Source organism: Musa acuminata, chromosome BXJ1-6 (assembly GCF_036884655.1).
Source record: "Musa acuminata AAA Group cultivar baxijiao chromosome BXJ1-6, Cavendish_Baxijiao_AAA, whole genome shotgun sequence".
In the NCBI taxonomy this organism is placed as follows: domain Eukaryota; kingdom Viridiplantae; phylum Streptophyta; class Magnoliopsida; order Zingiberales; family Musaceae; genus Musa; species Musa acuminata.
Window position 1 is genome coordinate 8794876 of NC_088332.1, and position 17960 is coordinate 8812835.

Sequence of the window (17960 nt, forward strand, 5' to 3'; positions counted from 1 at the left end):
GATAAGCTGAAATTTTCTTGTTACATTTATAATAAAAAATATAATTATAAATTATTTACGAGTATAAAAGTTTATATTTAACAAAAAAAAAACTTTTTTTGATTATTTATGTTTATAATCATATACATTGGATTATTAATTTGAGGATTGAAAGGAATAGGTCGAAGATATTTTGGACATTTCTATCTCGAGAGCTTGACATTTCTATCTCGGAGATATTTTGGAGAATCATATATATATGAATTTAGATTATATCATGTTGATCAAGACGTCATTTGTATTTTCTTCACACTTTCTTAATTTTCTCTCTCTCTCTCTCTTCTTATTTTCATTAAGAAAACACGTAAGTTAAAGCAGCAAGTTAATTTTCTAATACACAGTTCTCATTCAATTCTGTCCACTCTGCATCATTATCTTTTTCATTATATATATATATATATATATATTAGTGAAACACCTTTTGCAGTAGCAAGCTTCCGAGACAGGGATGACGTTGACTTTGCCAATGGAAACGAGAGGATTGGTTAAGTTATCCTGAAGTAATGGCATGTAAAGCTGTACTAACGACCTAAACTACAAGTATCGTTGACCGAGAATTCGGTGGGTTTTGGGCATCCATCACGTGCCCCCGTTACTTGCGCCGACGGCCATTTTATAGTTCGTCGTTCGAGACACACACAAGCCTTTAAAGATCTTCAATCCCCCAGTTCCAACCTTCTCCACTGTACAACGAAGCAGTGTCTCAGCTCATTATATTCCATAAGGTAGCAAGAAATGTAATCAAGAGTGTATGATCCACATATACACGATTTTTCTTGCTAAAGGAAATGTTGGGTAAGATATATAAAGCGACATCTCTCTCTCTCTCTCTCTCTCTGAAATCATTTTGAGCTTCGCCGGTTACAGTGGCCAGCACACCAAACAATATCTTCATTCGTACGTGCAGCCGACAAAGTTCACTTTGATACAAGTCCAAGAAAACACTTGCGCTGCGTCGAAGAACTTAGAACCATCCCTCGTCGATACAAGTGGCCCCTCTTTCTTGAATCCGCTCGTTTCCCAACTTACTACAATATAGCCATACCTCTCGGAATCGCATGCAGTCCGTCCTCCCACCATCCTCCAGTTCTGAGAGATTGCGCGTTCTCTGCAGAGACTAAGTTCGTAATGTGTATTTAATTGAGATGTCAAAAGGTGATGGAATGGATAGCGCCGGCCGGAGGGACACTCCATAAATTTGTCGCAATGAGTCTTCCTTCTCCCGGTGACTTGGTTCTTCCTGTTAATCTCCACATGCACACGCAGACTCACCGGTGATTCCCCTACACGATAATCAAAGACGAAGCGATGAAGAAGCAGCTACAAGACCACAAGTCCTCGAATCATATCAGCTCCCGACTCCCCACTCTGATCTCAGTTAGCTTTCTCATTACCTTCGGCTTCTGCTTTGGTTTAGTGTCCAGCCTCTACGTCAGGGTCAGTTTTCCTTCTGCGCAAACCAAACAGATCTTGTTCCGGTCATCACCTCCTCGTCCTCCGCCTTCGCCACCCACGCTTTCGCCGCCACGAGTAGTTCAAGATCGTTCGTTTGTCGGTAAACAAGGCATCGGACCGAATGGTTATGTTAAGCCAAGAAATTTTATGCATGATATGGAAGACGAGGAGCTGCTATGGAGGGCATCGATGGTTCCGAGGATCCGAAAACTCCCCTTCAAGCATGCGCAAAAGGTTGCCTTCCTGTTCCTCACGAGGGGAAACCTCCCGCTTGCGCCTCTGTGGGAGGAGTTCTTCGAGGGGAACGAGGGGTCGTATTCCATCTACGTGCATACGGATCCTTCCTTCGATTGGTCGGTGCCAAAGAGCTCTGTTTTCTACGGGAGAAGAATCCCCAGTCAGGTCAGTTCTTCGTATATAGCTGATTGCTCAACTCAAATTCTCTTCTTAGCTTTCTTATAACTTGCCGATCAAATCTGAAATCGACAAGTGTTGCAGTCGAGAATTCATATAAACCAAACCCCTGAATTGGCTGCGCTTGTGATAATATCGGAAGCATGGATCTCAAACATCTTGTTTTCTTCTGTCTAGATGAGGTTTCACCGAAATCGTGCGAAATAGGCCTTGTAGTTGATCACATAGAACATTTCGATACAGGAATCTACAGTTTCTGAGACAACTGCTAAAAACAGGGGATGACGCAGTTAAAACAGTCGCCTTACCTTAGACTTGTTGATAAGCGAAGTGTTCTTGCTGAAGCATCAAGAGAGTTGCCATTAGACTTGGTGATAAGCGTTTGAGTTTGCTTGTTTGTTTGGAGTAATGCAGGTGGTGCGATGGGGAACGATAAGCATGTTGGAAGCCGAGCGGCGGCTGTTAGCCAACGCCCTCCTCGACTTCTCAAACCGACGCTTTGTCCTCCTCTCTGAATCTTGCATCCCTCTGTTCAACTTCCCCACCGTGTACTCCTACCTCATCAACTCCACCGAGGTCTTCGTCGAGGTCTACGACGACCCCGGTCCTAACGGCAGGGGCAGGTACAAGAGCACATTGAAACCAGGGATCGAGTTCAAACAGTGGCGCAAAGGATCGCAGTGGTTCGCCGTGGACCGTGGACTCGGCATGGAGATTGTATCTGACGAGAAATACTTTCCATTGTTCCAGAGATATTGCAGGCCTTCGTGCTTGGCGGATGAACATTACTTACCGACTCTGATGAACGTGAGGAGCTTCTGGGGTACGGCAAACAGGAGCTTGACGTGGGCTGATTGGTCCAAGGGAGGGCCACACCCTGCCAGGATCGGAAGAAACGAGATCACGGCCGAGCTGCTGCAGAGGATGAGGAACGGGAGCGCCTGCAGCTACAATGGCAGGACTACCAGGATCTGTTACTTGTTTGGGAGGAAGTTCTTGCCGAATTCATTGAACCGGTTGGTGAGATTGGCTCCGAAACTGATGGACTTCGGTGGAAGCTGACACAGACATCAAATCTGTCTGCAAGTTCCTCCATGGATTGGCTCGAAAACTGATAGACTTCGGTGGAAGCTGACGCAGACATCAAACCGGTCTGCAAGTTGCTCCTCGGGCGAGGGGATTCGCAAGCGATCTTTCTTGTAGCACGCGAAATAACGTGAGACACATGTAAAAAAGAGAAAACATGATGCAATGAATTAGAATGGGAAATAAACTTCTTTGTTGATGAAAATGCTTCGGCATGCTTGTAGAGAAGAGTGAAACCATCGGCATTGCACTATGAACATTATTGGTCTTTAGTTGCTTGATGGAAGCAGGGGAAAAAAATAAGAATCATAATTCTGGAGGAGAGAATGATCTGTTTGCCAATTGCAGCAGAAACTTATTTCCTCGTAAACAGCAACAGCTTGCGACAAAATTAATATGATATTTATTTTTGTTTATGATCCATGGTTAATCACCGTTGACAGGCGCCCGATCCATACCCGAATCATGGCGCACGGTGCTGTGCTCCCTGCTATAAGATTGGTGCACTAGGCCGAATCTCACTCTACAAGTCGCAAGGGTAATAACCTTCTCTACTCGGCGAAACGTACCCATTCGACACGAACGATCACGTGGCTAGCTACGGTCACCTACCGCGATCTCTTAGGAATGGGGTCCACGGATCCTTTGACGACGCATTTCTGAACCGAATGCAAAGCACATCCTGAGGATACCGTCACCACCGCCTTCTATTAGAATGCAACGACAATGGCTCACTTGCCATTGGACTAGGAAAACAAATATTACCCAAGTGTCTGTAGTCCCGCCACCGGTGGGTCACCAGAACAGGTCGGTCACCCTCACCAAACGCCGCAGCGCAGTGACCCGAGTCCAGGCGGTTGCGGTGGGTCCGTTCATTTGTGTCGAATCCGAGTCCAACTCTCCCGGATGTGGATTCCAAAAGCATCCATTAAGCTCCACCGTCGGATGTGAATCCCTCGGTAGCTAATGCGGGTTTGAATCCGTGGAGCGGTGTGAGAGTACAAAATCCGCGAGAGCCCCGTACAAATTATGAAGCCTCATCAGTAGTGGTAGTTGTCAGTTGCAGGGACAGTTCTCATCGGTGACCTTTCTCATCAGCCTCCCGAATCGGGATCCTGTCATCGGCGTGAGGATGGGGACGAGCGGGGCGGATCACCTCCGCCAGATCGTGGAGGAGACGGACTGGTACAATGGGATCGTGCTCGACGCGGTCGTACCAGGCGGCGCCTGGAAGCGCCTCCCGCGGCCACTCCAGTCCTGGCTGCGCAATTACATCGGTGGCACGGCTCTCTATTTGGTTTCTGGTTTTCTCTGGTGCTTCTACATTTACTACTTGAAGCGCAACGTATACATCCCCAAGGGTTTCCCACTCTCTGATCTCATCTTTTTTAATTTCTCCCTTCGTTTTTCTGTCAATTTCTTCATGGATTAAGTCGAGGTCGAGTTCATCACCGTCGTTGTTGCTTTTGGTAATGTCTGGTCTGTGATCTTATATAAAAATTCGGTTCTTGATTGGGTATGTCTTTCTGTCCCCATGTTCTTCCACCGGGCGTTTCATGTTTGTACTGTTAGATGTGATGCCTATGATGCCATACTCTCTCTTTATTCTTCCATCACTGTCTGGACCCATTTCTGCTCGTTGATTGCTCTATTTTCATTTTCTATGAAATCCCTATTTGTGATTTTGTCTTTGTTTTTTTGCCCTTTATCATCAAGAACAATAGGATTTGAAAGAACTGCAATTTCCCCCCACCCCCCCCGCTTTTTAGCGACTTACGTAACTCAAGGTCTGTTCTTTTTTGCTCTTGACGATGAAATGAAGGTTTTTCTTGGATGGGCTTTGGTGTTTTTTGGTAATGCTCATCATATCATTCTGCGTGGGCATGTTGCACAAAGAAATGAGTTGGCTGGTCCCAAGAAACCATTTGCGTACATAATGTACCTCTGAGGGTGCTGTTTTAGTGGCACCTATGTGTTACAACTAGTCTGATCTCACGGATTTCATGTGTTTGAAAGTAACATCAGGCATGAAAATATAAGAGATTTCAGCTCTTGAATTTTTATTCACCTCAGGTGGCTGGAAAGAATGCTAGGCCTGACCCTTCTTAAAGTGATTTGGATTAAATGAGATCATGGAAACTTGTGATGTCAGAAGTGTTGGAATTAAACTTGTTCAAGTGTCATAAAAAGGTTCATTGCATCAAGTGGGAGAATCATTACATCAAGAAGAAAAAATGGATTAGAAGTCTATAGAAGGATAAGTCAAATTGGTTATTGGTTGTTGAAAGGGTTTCTTGAAAGAGAATGATTCATCTTGAATACAATTAATATAATGTATCTTTGGGGACTATATAAACCCCATATGTTGGGTCATGAGTGAAATAGAGTTTCTGAAATTGTAAAAGAGTTTTTATTGAGAGAAATATAGAAGATTGAAAGCTTGTCCTACTCTTCCTCTGTCTGATATCTCTATCCCCTCTTCCTATCAACATCAACATTTGGTATCAGAGCATAGGTTAAGCTATGACTTCTTCCTCAAGTGCCATCCAACTCCAGATCCCCAGATTGACAAAAGAAAATTATGACATATGGTGCATCCAAATGAAGGTTCTTCTAGGCTCTCAAGATGTATGAGAGTTTGTAGAAGATGGATTTGTTGAACCAAGTCCAGCAGAAGAAGGAGCAATGAATGCAGAAGGAAGAAAACAACTCAAAGAAAGAAGGAAGAAGGAGAAAAAGGCTTTGTTCACAATTTACCAAGGCCTTGATGATACAATGTTCGAGATCATCACTCCAGCAAATACTTCAAAGGAGGCTTGGGAAATGCTTCAAAGAGCATTCGGAGGTGTTGATAAGGTAAAGAAACTTCGTCTACAAGTTTTACGAGCCGAGTTTGAGAAATCACAACAAGGTACTTCTGAAACTATTTCTGATTACTTCTCAAAAATCATTTCTATTGTTCATCAAATGAGACGAAATGGTGAACAAGTAAATGATCAGAGAGTAATAGAAAAAATATTGAGATCTCTAGATCCGAAATTTGATTTTATTGCTGTTGCGATCGAAGAATCTAAAGATTTGGAAAAAATGTCTTTAGAAGAACTTATGGGTTCCCTTCAAGTTCATGAACAAAGGATTACAAAAAGAGGAGAAGAGAAAACTATGGAGCAAGCACTACAAGCTAAGTTTGCTCTTGAAAATAAAAGAGAATCAAATTCTCAAAGAGGAAGAGGACGAGGACAAAGAGGAAGAGGAGGCAGAAATCAGACCAATCAAGAATCTCCAAACAGTGAAGATGTTGGAGAAAATTATAGCCAAAGAGGCCGAGGTTATGGTCGAGGACGTGACCGAGGCCGTGGACGTGGCAGAAACTCTAAAAGGTCTGAAATACAATGCTATGTTTGTAAAAGGTATGGACATTACTCTTATGAATGTTATTATAATCCTAACAATCAAGGTGATAAGGCAAATTTTGTTGTGGAAGAAAAGAAGGAAAATCAAGTTTTGCTAATGAGTTATGAAAATTTGAAAAATGATCAGTCTATGACAAGGTATCTAGATACAGGAGCCTCAAATCATATATGTGGCATCAAAGAGCTATTTTCAGAAATGGATACAAGTTATTCCGGGAACATTACATTTGGCGATTTGTCTCAAAGACCAGTAAGAGGCAAAGGTAAAATTCTCCTTGAACTTAATAATGGCAAGGAAGTATGCATTTCAGATGTTTATTATGTTCCTGATATGAAAAATAATATTTTAAGCTTGGGACAATTACTTGAAAAAGGTTATGAAATTGAGATGAAAGATATGGCTCTCTCAATTCGTGATAAGAATAAAACACTGATATCACATGTGAAAATGGCAAGGAATAGAATGTTTCCTCTACATTTGAGTATTTTTGATCAATCAAATTGTTTTAAAGCTGATATTGAGGATATTTCTACACTTTGGCATCTTAGATATGCTCATTTAAATTTCGAGGCTTTGAAACTTCTAGAGAAGTATAATATGGTGACAGGAATGCCAAAAATTGATCGCCCAACAAAATTGTGTGAAGTATGTGTTATGGGTAAGCAAGAAAGAAAGCCTTTCAAAGTGAAAAGGACAAAAAGAGCATGGAATCGACTTGATCTGGTACACTCAGATGTTTGTGGCCCTATCAATCCAGTATCACTTGGAGGAAGCAGGTATTTTCTTACATTTACTGATGATCATAGTGGCAAAACTTGGGTTTACATGTTAAAAGAAAAGAAAGAAGTTTTAAGCAAATTCAAAGAATTTAAGGATTTGGTTGAAAGACAAAGTTGTTGTAAGATTAAATGTTTAAGAACAGATAGAGGCGGTGAATATATATCAAATGAATTTGAAAGTTTTTGTAGAAATAATGGAATTCTACATCAATTCACCATGCCATACACACCTCAACAAAATGGTGTCTCGGAAAGAAAAAATATGACTATCCTTAATATGGTCCGATGCATGTTAAAGGAAAGAAAAATTCCGAAAGAATTTTGGGGTGATGCTGTTGCTTGTGCAGTTTATTTGCTTAACAGGTTTCCAACAAAGCGAATTGGTAATGTTACACCAGAAGAAGCATGGAGCTTACAAAAACCAAGAGTTGATCACTTAAGGATTTTTGGAAGTGTTGCATTTGCCAAGATACCAGAAGAGAAGAGAACAAAATTGGAGGATAAAAGTCAAAAATGCATTTTGCTTGGTTATCCAGAAAATTCCAGTGGTTACAAACTCTACAATCCTATCACAAATAAAGTTGTGATGTCAAGAGTTGTTGAGTTTGATGAACAACAGATTTGGAACTGGAAAAATGATGAGCAGCATAAGAAAGCTGTAGTTTCAGAAGAAGATGATATAATAAAAGCAAGCACCGAAGTTGCTTTGCTAGAATCATCACCTAGATCAGCTAGGTCACATGATTCAAGAAGTCCAATTATAAGAAGGACAAGACCTATTCATGACCTATATGATGTGACTCGAAGGATTGATACTAACAATGATGAACTTTTTTTATTTTGTCTTTTTGCAGGATATGATCCATTAACCTTCGAAGAAGCTTATAGAGATGAAAAATGGCGACAAGCTATGAATGAAGAGATTCATGCCATTAACAAAAATAATACATGGGAGCTTACTACACTTCCAGAAGACCACCAAGCTATCGGTGTTAAGTGGATCTTCAAAACAAAAAGAAATGCAAAAGGAGAGGTGGAGAAATACAAGGCCAGATTGGTTGCAAAGGGATATAAACAACAATATGGGATTGATTATGAAGAAGTATTTACGCCAGTTGCTCGATTGGAGACAGTAAGATTACTTATCTCTTTAGCAGCTCAAATGAAATGGAAGATTTTACAAATGAATGTCAAATCAGTATTTCTTAATGAAGTTCTTGAAGAAGATGTATATATTCAACAACTTCGAAGAAAAACTTGGCATGCTAGATGGAACAAGTTTAAGAGGGGAGAATGTTGGAATTAAACTTGTTCAAGTGTCATAAAAAGGTTCATTGCATCAAGTGGGAGAATCATTACATCAAGAAGAAAAAATGGATTAGAAGTCTATAGAAGGATAAGTCAAATTGGTTATTGGTTGTTGAAAGGGTTTCTTGAAAGAGAATGATTCATCTTGAATACAATTAATATAATGTATCTTTGGGGACTATATAAACCCCATATGTTGGGTCATGAGTGAAATAGAGTTTCTGAAATTGTAAAAGAGTTTTTATTGAGAGAAATATAGAAGATTGAAAGCTTGTCCTACTCTTCCTCTGTCTGATATCTCTATCCCCTCTTCCTATCAACATCAACAAGAAGAACTGGTTTTGCTTAATATGCTACATTCTTCAGCCGTATTATATGATAGTGATTGATCCTGGTTTTGCCTTTTGTTCTAAAACTAAAAAGATAAGTAAAAGGAAGTGATGGATACAAGGGCATATTGTCCAAGAAATTTCCAGCGATTATCTGAAAATGGCATCTTATTTTATTTGGTTGGACGACAATGTGGCTACTTCTTTGTTTGGAAAATTTCTTTTTCAAACATGGACATTTTGTCACTTGTGAGGCTGTACTTCAAAACAATGGTCATTAAAGAGAGAGGAAGCAATTTGCAATTCTTTGTCGCATTGCTATATAGTCGTCCGTCAAACATGTCATACAGCATTTTGATATTGGTAATGTTTCCACTAGCTGGAAGCAACTTAAAAGTCTGCAACCCTCCTACATTATCTCTGACTTGTTGGGTCTCTTTAATTTATAAGAATGAGGTCCAAAAGAAGTTTATCTTTGGTGCACATCCAGCATTTTCTTGAGTTTTCTGTCATTGGAATCAATGTGTTGACATAATTAACTTGTTATGAAAGAGATTACCAAAAATGTTTGATTACACTGGATGATGCCTTCACCTACTGAGAGGTTTTGAAGCTTGCTGTCCTAGTTTGCATCAGGATATGGTATAGGCTTGTTTGATAAATTTAATGTTTTATTTACCATTTTTTTTTATAAAAAGGCATTGAATCTGCTTTCCATGATAGCTGCAACTTTTTTAATGTGAGTTTTGCAACAATTGATATGTCCATTTCATGCGTTTTGTAATTTATCATCGTAGGTTTAGGTTGATTCACATGTAACAAAGATTGGGTATTGTGCTTTCTTTATGCGCAATTATGGCTTAGTATTTGCTGTTCTCTCCTGGAGCAACTATATCTAAAACATATTATGTAAAAGTTATGTCTTTGATACATTTATGTTTCTCTGGTTGTCAGAAAATGCAAAAGAACAAGCAGATGTAACGAATATCTCATGTTTGTGGTACTTTCTCTTTGCCTTTAGATGTTCATCATTAGCGTTTTAAAATAATTTGTGTTTGACCCTAGTTCAAGCTATGCTAGACAAAATATGAAACTCTTGCTGATCTTTTCTTATGTTAGATCAACTTTTGAATTTGAGTATGGATGTGTCCTATATCGGTTTCACAGTTATAGTATTTAATCTTCATGTTGTCATTGAAGTTTACGTGTGTTTTTGTTGCTTGGCAGTGATAGAGGAATGCCTCTGTTGATATGAAGAACTGTGCCGTTTTCTAATCCCCTTCTAATTTTCTTTGCTTGCAGATTCTATACCTTCGAACAGAGCCATTTATCTACAGATAATAGTTGCAATGAAAGCTATGCCCTGGTTCTGTGTTCTCCCAACACTTTTAGAATACATGGCTGAAAATGGATGGACGAGGTGTTTTGCTAGTGTCGGAGAAGTTGGTTGGCCAGCTTATTTTGTGTACCTGATGATATATCTAGTCATCGTCGAGTTTGGTATATACTGGATGCACAGAGAATTGCACGAATTAAAACCTCTATACAAGTATCTTCATGCAACACATCATATCTACAATAAGCAGAATATGCTTTCTCCTTTTGCTGGTGAGTTTCTCTACTGCCTGTTCGCTTTTATTATTGTCGTCAATTTTAACTAGACATGCATCTCTCTTGTCATGGAAGTTCTGCCAAAAGTTCTTTTTGTATTATGTTGCACTGCAGAGGAAAACTAATTATAAACTTGTCAAATATTAATTAAATTATGATAGATGTCCAACTTTAATTTGATTATATTCAGGTTTAAGTGTATGACAAAAGGAGCATCGATGTTGACTACAATCTGCCTTGTGAATTTACACCTTATTTGTGTATACTTTCTAGAAACATTTACAAGGCACTATGATGTAATGCTACAAACTTAATTTAGTTGGATTACATGAATCTTTGATAATTTATTAATAAACCTATGAGGAATCTTGGAATTATTAACTCTTGCTCATTGGTAACCTACGATATGACCTCATGCTAACTTTGAAGGTCTTTGATATGTACCACTTGCAGACTTCACAATAATGTTAGTTTGTCAAGTTCCATAGTCCCACATCGAGAAAACCAGGCTTGTTATCTCTTATTGGAACTATAAATAAGGGCCTAGGCTTTGAAGTCAGAAGCACCATAAGAAAAACCTAAGTATTTGTTTTGGATTTAAGTCTACACTCAGTTAAATAGTTTGGGCTTATAGTTGAGTTTTTTCTTGTTTAGTATTTTCGAGTGTTTTATGGCCTAGGAACATCTTCCCAAGGCATTTGTAATAGTCTCTTTTATAGTGGTGATTTGCTCCTTTTTTGTCCGTGGATGTAGGTCAATTGACCGATGTCTTTGTTGGGTTGCCAAAATTATCCTTTGGTAAATTTCCTAGGGCTAGTTCTAACAAACTAGTATCAGAGCTTGGTTTCGAGATCTTTTGGCAACAATGACAATAACAAATATCGTTGTCGAGAAATTCGACAGAAATGTCAACTTCGGCTTGTGGCAACTCAAGACGGAGTTGATTTGGTACTACAAGGAGCCGAGAGCATTCCAGATGATATGTCAAAAGAAGAGCTTGCGGGTATGGATAAGAAGGCCCGATCAAGCATCATTCTAAATCTCTCTGACGAGGTTTTATGGGAGGCAGTTACGGAGACTACGGCTAAGAGCTTGTGGGACAAGCTTAAAACCTTGTACATGAAGAGGACAGTGGAGAATCGTCTCTACTTGAAGCAGAGTTTATATATGCTTCGGATGACTGAAGGTACATCTATACTCTCACATCTTGATAAATTTGATTCTTTGGTTATGGATTTGAAGAATATAGATGCAAAAATTGACGATGAGGATAAGACTTTGTTACTCTTGTGTTCTCTTCCCCAATCTTTTAAGTATTTTCGTAATACTTTGATTTATGGAAAAGAAACAGTTTCGTATCAAGAAATTAAATCTGCATTGAAATCTAAGGAGCAGATAGACAGGAATATCACCGGGGAAAGTAGAGGGAATCAGGCTGAAGGTCTGGTTGTTAGGGGGAGAATGGATAAAAGAGAATTTGACAGTAGTAGATCTAAATCTAGATCTAAATCTAGAAATTTGGAATGCAGATATTGTCATAAAATGGGGCACATTAAGATTGATTGCTTTAAATTAAAAAATAAATTAAAGCAAAAGGGAAAACTTGTTGAGAAAATTACTGAGTCCGCTGAAGCTAGTGTAGCATCTGATGAGAATGTTGAAAATATTTTCTTTGCTACTGATGACAGGACGATGTCTAAAAATGAATGAATTTTAGATTCGGGTTGTTCTTATCACATGTGTCCCAATAGGGATTTGTTTTCCACATATGAATCTTGTAATGGTGGAATTATTTTGATGGACAATAATGCCGCGTGTGATGTTGTTGGTAGAGGAACAATCCGAATTAAAATGCATGATGGTATTATGAGGACGCTCACTAATGTTAGACATGTTCCTGATTTAAAAAAGAATCTCATCTCTTTAGGTACCCTAGAGGCCATTGGGTGTAAATACACAGCTGAAGGTGGAGTTATGAAAGTTTCTAGAAATGCCCTTGTTGTTATGAAAGTTTGCAGGTCTGGTAGCTTATATATTCTGCAGGAAACTACTATCACAGGCTCGGTTGTAGTCTCGTCATCATCATTGTCTGATTCTGACATCACCAAATTATGGCATATGTGTTTGGGTCATATGAGCGAAAAAGGTTTAAGCATATTGAGCAAAAGAGGTCTACTTTGCGGACAAAGTACTAGGCCACTGGACTTTTGTAAACACTGCATTTTTGGAAAGCAGAAAAGAGTCAGCTTCACTTCTCCGGCAGTTTACAAAACGAAAGGTACTCTTGACTATATTCATTCAGACCTTTGGGGTTCAGCTCATGTTCAGTCTAAGGGTGGTGCTAGGTATATATTGACTTTCATTGACGATTATTCCAGGAAAGTTTGGGTTTCTTTTTTGAAGCATAAAATGATGTTTTTCTAACCTTTAAACAATGGAAGGCTTTGATTGAGAAACAAACAGGTAAACAGATTAAGCGGCTTCGAACAGATAATGGCATGAAATTTTGTGAAGGTGACTTTGAAGAATTCTGCAAAAATGAAGGAATCGTTCGGCATCGCACTGTTAGGATGACGCCTCAGCAAAATGGTGTGGCCGAACGTATGAACAGAACACTCTTGGAGAGAGTAAGGTGTATGATCTCAAATATAGGGTTGACAAAGGACTTTTGGGCAGAGGCGATTAATATGACCTATTACGTTGTCAACTACGCTCCTTTTGAATGAAGAAATTGAATCTCTCCATCGGAATAGAACTTGGGATCTTGTGAAGCCGCCTTCGGGTAAGAAAATTGTTGGATGCAAATGAGTCTTCAAAAGGAAGGAAGGTATTCCAGGGGTTGAAGATGCAAGGTACAAAGCACGATTGGTTGCAAAGGGCTATAGTCAGGTACATGGTGTTGATTTTAATGACGTATTCTCACCTGTTGTTAAACATAGCTCTATTCGTGTTTTGCTTGCTTTAGTTGCCATGTATGATTTGGAATTGGAGCAACTTGATATCAAGACAGTTTTCTTACATGGTGAACTTGAAGAACAAATTTATATGGAGCAATCTCATAGATTTGAAGTTGATGGTAAGGAAGACCATGTTTGCTTGTTAAAGAAATCCTTGTATGGATTGAAGCTGTCTCCAAGACAATGGTATAGGAGGTTTGATTCTTTTATGTTGGGTCATGGTTACACGAGGAGCATGTATGATAGTTGTGTTTACTTCTGGAAGTTAACTGATGGCTCTTTTATATATTTGTTGCTTTATGTTGATGACATGTTTATTGCAGCTAAGAATTTGTCAGAAATTCACACTTTGAAAATGCAACTGAATAGTAAATTTGAAATGAAAGATTTGGGAGCAGCTAAGAAAATTCTTGGCATTGAGATCAAAAGAGATCGAGGAGTTGGAAAATTATTTCTGACTCAGAAAAATTACCTCAAGAAAGTCTTGAAGAGGTTTGGTATGAAAAATGCTAAGCCAGTTAGTACTCCTCTTGCTAGCCATTTTTTGCTATCTACTACTCAGTCACCACAGTCAATTGAAGAGGAAGAATATATGGTGAAAGTTCCATATTCTAGTGTCATCGGCAGTATTATGTATGCAATGGTTTGTACTCATCCAGATATTTCACAAGCAGTCAGTGTGGTTAGTAGATATATGTCTCGCCCGGGTAAAATACATTAGCAAGCTGTGAAGTGGATTCTTAGATACTTGCAAGGGACTTCAGATGCTTGTTTGGAATTTGGGAAAAATCGTGACACTTTGGTTGGTTACGTCGACTCTGATTATGCTGCGGATCTTGATAAACGAAGATCTTTGACAGGCTATGTATTTTGCGTTGGCGGTTGTGCAGTTAGTTGGAAAGCTTCCTTACAACCTGTCATGGCTTTATCTACTACAAAGGCAGAATATATGGCAGTGACAAAGGCGATCAAAAAAGTTTTATGGTTAAGAGGATTGTTTAGCGAATTATGTCTGCATCAAAATGTTAACTACAATTTACTGTGATAGTCAAAGTGTTATTCATTTGACTAAAGACCAGATATATCATGAGAGGACAAAACACAACGATGTGAAGTTTCATTTTATTCGGGATATCATTGCTGAGGGAAAGGTCCTTGTTCAGAAAATTCATACGAAGGACAATACAGCTGATATGCTTACGAAGCCTCTTTCGGTTTACAAGTTTAAGCAGTGTTTGGACTTGGTTGGTATTTATTGTTGGTGATTACCCTTTGAGACTTTTATGAAGAAGGTGGAGCAAGTTTTGTTGGGACATGCCAAGGTGGAGATTTGTTAATTTGACAAGTCCCATAGTCCCACATCGGGAAAACCAGGCTTGTTATCTCCTATTGGAACTATAAATAAGGGTCTGTGCTTTGAAGTTAGAAGTACCACAAGTGACACCACAAGAAAAACCCAAGTGTTGGGTTGCTTTTCGTCCGTGAATGTAGATCAAAATCAATTGATCGAACCACGTAAATATGATATTTTTGTCGCTTTATTGTCTTTGTTGGGTTGTCAAAATTATCTTTTAGTAAATTTTCTGAGCTAGCTCTAACCGTCTCTCTTTCAGGATTGTCGTTCCATCCATTGGACGGAATACTACAAGCTACGCCACATGTGATAGCCCTCTTCCTTGTCCCAACCCATTTCACGACTCTCATACTTCTCATGTTCTGTGAGGTTGTCTGGACTGCAAACGTCCACGGGTGCATCCATGGCAAGATTTGGCCAGTTATGGGTGCAGGCTACCATACGATCCACCACACTACGTACCGACACAACTACGGGCACTACACGATATGGATGGATTGGATGTTTGGAACTCTTCGAGATCCTGAGCAGGAATTCAAAAAGCCGGATTGATGCAGGTCCAATGATCGTCTGCTGTTTCGCTCTGGCTACGGATTGACTCATCAGGTGAGTGGAGTTGCTGAAGACTTGATGTGTTAACTTAGCATTGTGATGTCCATCTGACTCCATCTGTGTTGCAATGTTTTGGTTCTCTGTTTATTGCCCTCATCTCTTACTCCGGCAGGCACGAGCGTCTGGCTCACTAACTCCGATGACGATAGAACCGGAAGTACTACCTACATAGAAACCACATGCGTCTCTGCGAGTGCCTCAGCCTTCGCAGCGCTGAGCACTTCGTTGACTCCCATCTTGCTTGCAGATTAGGAGTGTGAGCATCACCAATCATCATCTTCTTCTTCTTCTTCACAACACTAACAGAACTATTTATAAAGCATATATTTGGACGTTTTTGCATCATCCGACGCCGATGATTCTTCTATTACTGAGTAAAGCCGGAAAGGATTCTGCAGAGGATCTGAACAAGTTTCTTATCACATACCAGTTGACCCATGAAACCAAGCTGGTTTTGGAGGCAATTATTGAAGAACTGAGTTGAACGAGGAGTAGGAACTCGATGTTCCCATCAAATGTATGGAAGTGGAACGTAGGTGGTGTGGTTGTTGACTAGAACGAGAAAGAGGAGAAGCTTAAAAGAGATAGTTAAGAGCGTTTCTTTTAATTGTGCATTAAGTTAGATCCAAACAAAAGAGCGGATCAGCTCATGTCTGCTGGGCCTGTCGATCTCGATCCGTAACCATCGAATGAAATGATTCGACCCGTTTAATTTGACTGGCGGAATTATGGGTCGAGTATACAGACCCGCTAGCAAGTCGGGTCGGATCTAAACACAACTTTAAACGTTTTAGGGGGGCTGAGGCAGTGAATAGGGCATCGAATGAGTCGACCGGGACACCGATTCCTGTGATGCCGCCCCCCTGGAGACCATTCCTCTTCGACATCCCCATGGTCGCAGCGACCGACTTCACGGAAGCACCGCCTCGAGGATGGCGGTGGTAGGACAAGTGCGGAGGCCGCGTTAATTGGAAGGTCGATTCGCCGGGACGAGCGCTGTCTGTTTCTGCGTCGGTCAACTCCTCCCTTGAAGAACAAAGACACGGCGAGGACGTCGTCATGCTTTGCTTCCCCCGGAATCAAGATCAAGAAAGCCGCCGACCCTTCCCCATATCTCCGCCACCGAAGTCGCGGCATTCGAGACATCGGGCAAAGGTAATCGGACTGGCCCGTGCTCCTTATTTTATCTATTAATGGCCGCAAAGTGAACCCACTTCTGTCGCTTCTCCACCCATTCCCATGCATTTCTTGCTTTCTTCCATAGATCATATCCGTGGCGGCGAAGTCATTCTTCGACTCGCATGCTTTCACCTTAAGAAATCTTTGATGTTTATGGATAGGGTATTTATTCTCATACTCCTTATTTTTTCCTCTCCCGAGTTGATAGAGTTGTTTAATCTTCGTCATCTTTTGAGCTATTCAGCTAATAAAAGAAATATATTATTAATTTTAGATCCCAAGCAATTTATCCGACGAGTGTCTGCGTCTCGATGCTATCAGTCTCCTCTCTGTCACCTTTGAGATCGGTGAAAAGAGTCTCATCAATGACAAAGAAAAATTCCTCCATAAAATTCAAATAAAACAAACTACTAGCATGACTGTGATACGGAGAGACCACAAGACGAAGGATAGAATGCAACAATTCCTACGCGATTGAAATCAAAAAATACTAAACCCTAATAAATCTTTTACAAACTCTAACCCCCAACACAGCCTCAGAAATCGTTAGTCCGGCCGCAGTAGACCACGGATCAGACGGCGGAACTTGACGGGCCATTGGGATCGGACGCGGAGGATTCGCGGCCGACGCCGACGCCGTTGGCCATCATCTTCTTGAACTCCTCGAAGTTGACGTTGCCATCGCCGTCGGCATCCACGGGCCGGATCATCCGGGAGCAGTCCTTGACGGAGCACTTCTCCCCGAGGCGGTTCATAACCCGATGGAGCTCCTCCGCCGAGATCAGCCCGTTGCCGTCCAGGTCGTACACGTCGAACGCCTCCCTCAACGCTCTCTCGGCGGCGGCGTCGTCGACCCTGCGGCGGTGAAAGTCTGCGAACTCGTGGAGGTCGACGAATCCGTCGCCGTCGGCGTCCATCTCGGCGATCATGTCGCGGACCTCAGCGAGGGAGGCGTCGGCCCCGAGAGCGCGGATGACGCCGGCGAGCTCGGAGGCGGAGATCTTGCCATCGCCGTTGGCATCGTAGCGGTCGAAGACCTTCTGCAGTTCGTCCGTGGTGTTCAGCCTGGCGAGGAGCGATGGGGAGGGCGAAGTCGACGATGAGGTCTGGGCGTTCGACATGGTTTCTGTGCGATGGCTAGGGAATTGGAATTGGGTTACACCACCATATAATGATGCGCGATAGGAGCCGGGGTTCAGCGGAGTCCTTCGGGGATACGGACGCTTGGCTGACGCGTTGTCGCGTACGTACGTGGCAGGAAAAAGGGTCGAATTGTTCGTGTGCAGACCGACCATATCCTTCCGAAAAACTTGACCATCCATCTGGGCTTTTAGATGCGTGAGGGCACGATTGTACATCCACACGTCGTCTCTGGAGCCTGATCAGATCAAAGATGATCGCCATGTGGACGGGGCTCGCGATG

The 17960-nt window shown here is 41.1% G+C and overlaps 3 protein-coding genes across 3 annotated transcripts; 2 read left to right on the top strand and 1 right to left on the bottom strand.

Moving 5' to 3' along the window:
• Positions 1 to 928: 928 nt before the first annotated feature.
• Positions 929 to 3272, top strand: LOC135677691 (glycosyltransferase BC10-like). The gene is made up of 2 exons (XM_065190064.1): positions 929 to 1896; positions 2323 to 3272. The coding sequence occupies exons 1-2, from the start codon at positions 1348 to 1350 to the stop codon at positions 2968 to 2970; spliced, it is 1197 nt and encodes a 398-aa protein (XP_065046136.1). The 5' UTR covers positions 929 to 1347; the 3' UTR covers positions 2971 to 3272.
• A 771-nt stretch (positions 3273 to 4043) lies between these two features.
• Positions 4044 to 15434, top strand: LOC135676051 (delta(7)-sterol-C5(6)-desaturase-like). The gene is made up of 3 exons (XM_065186828.1): positions 4044 to 4355; positions 10127 to 10432; positions 15006 to 15434. The coding sequence occupies exons 1-3, from the start codon at positions 4127 to 4129 to the stop codon at positions 15296 to 15298; spliced, it is 828 nt and encodes a 275-aa protein (XP_065042900.1). The 5' UTR covers positions 4044 to 4126; the 3' UTR covers positions 15299 to 15434.
• A 1401-nt stretch (positions 15435 to 16835) lies between these two features.
• Positions 16836 to 17705, bottom strand: LOC135677692 (probable calcium-binding protein CML18). The gene has a single exon (XM_065190065.1). The coding sequence runs from the start codon at positions 17656 to 17658 to the stop codon at positions 17110 to 17112; it is 549 nt and encodes a 182-aa protein (XP_065046137.1). The 5' UTR covers positions 17659 to 17705; the 3' UTR covers positions 16836 to 17109.
• Between the last annotated feature and the right edge of the window lie 255 nt (positions 17706 to 17960).

What these genes read in the sequence shown, in the direction of transcription:
- LOC135677691 (XM_065190064.1), top strand. Translation starts at nt 1,348, where the DNA reads ATGAAGAAGCAGCTACAAGACCACAAGTCCTCGAATCATATCAGCTCC. An exon ending in GGAGAAGAATCCCCAGTCAG is followed by an intron (nt 1,897 to 2,322) that starts GTCAGTTCTTCG and finishes GGAGTAATGCAG; the next exon opens with GTGGTGCGATGGGGAACGAT.
- LOC135676051 (XM_065186828.1), top strand. Translation starts at nt 4,127, where the DNA reads ATGGGGACGAGCGGGGCGGATCACCTCCGCCAGATCGTGGAGGAGACG. An exon ending in CAACGTATACATCCCCAAGG is followed by an intron (nt 4,356 to 10,126) that starts GTTTCCCACTCT and finishes CTTTGCTTGCAG; the next exon opens with ATTCTATACCTTCGAACAGA. An exon ending in TATGCTTTCTCCTTTTGCTG is followed by an intron (nt 10,433 to 15,005) that starts GTGAGTTTCTCT and finishes TCTCTCTTTCAG; the next exon opens with GATTGTCGTTCCATCCATTG.
- LOC135677692 (XM_065190065.1), bottom strand. Translation starts at nt 17,658, where the DNA reads ATGTCGAACGCCCAGACCTCATCGTCGACTTCGCCCTCCCCATCGCTC.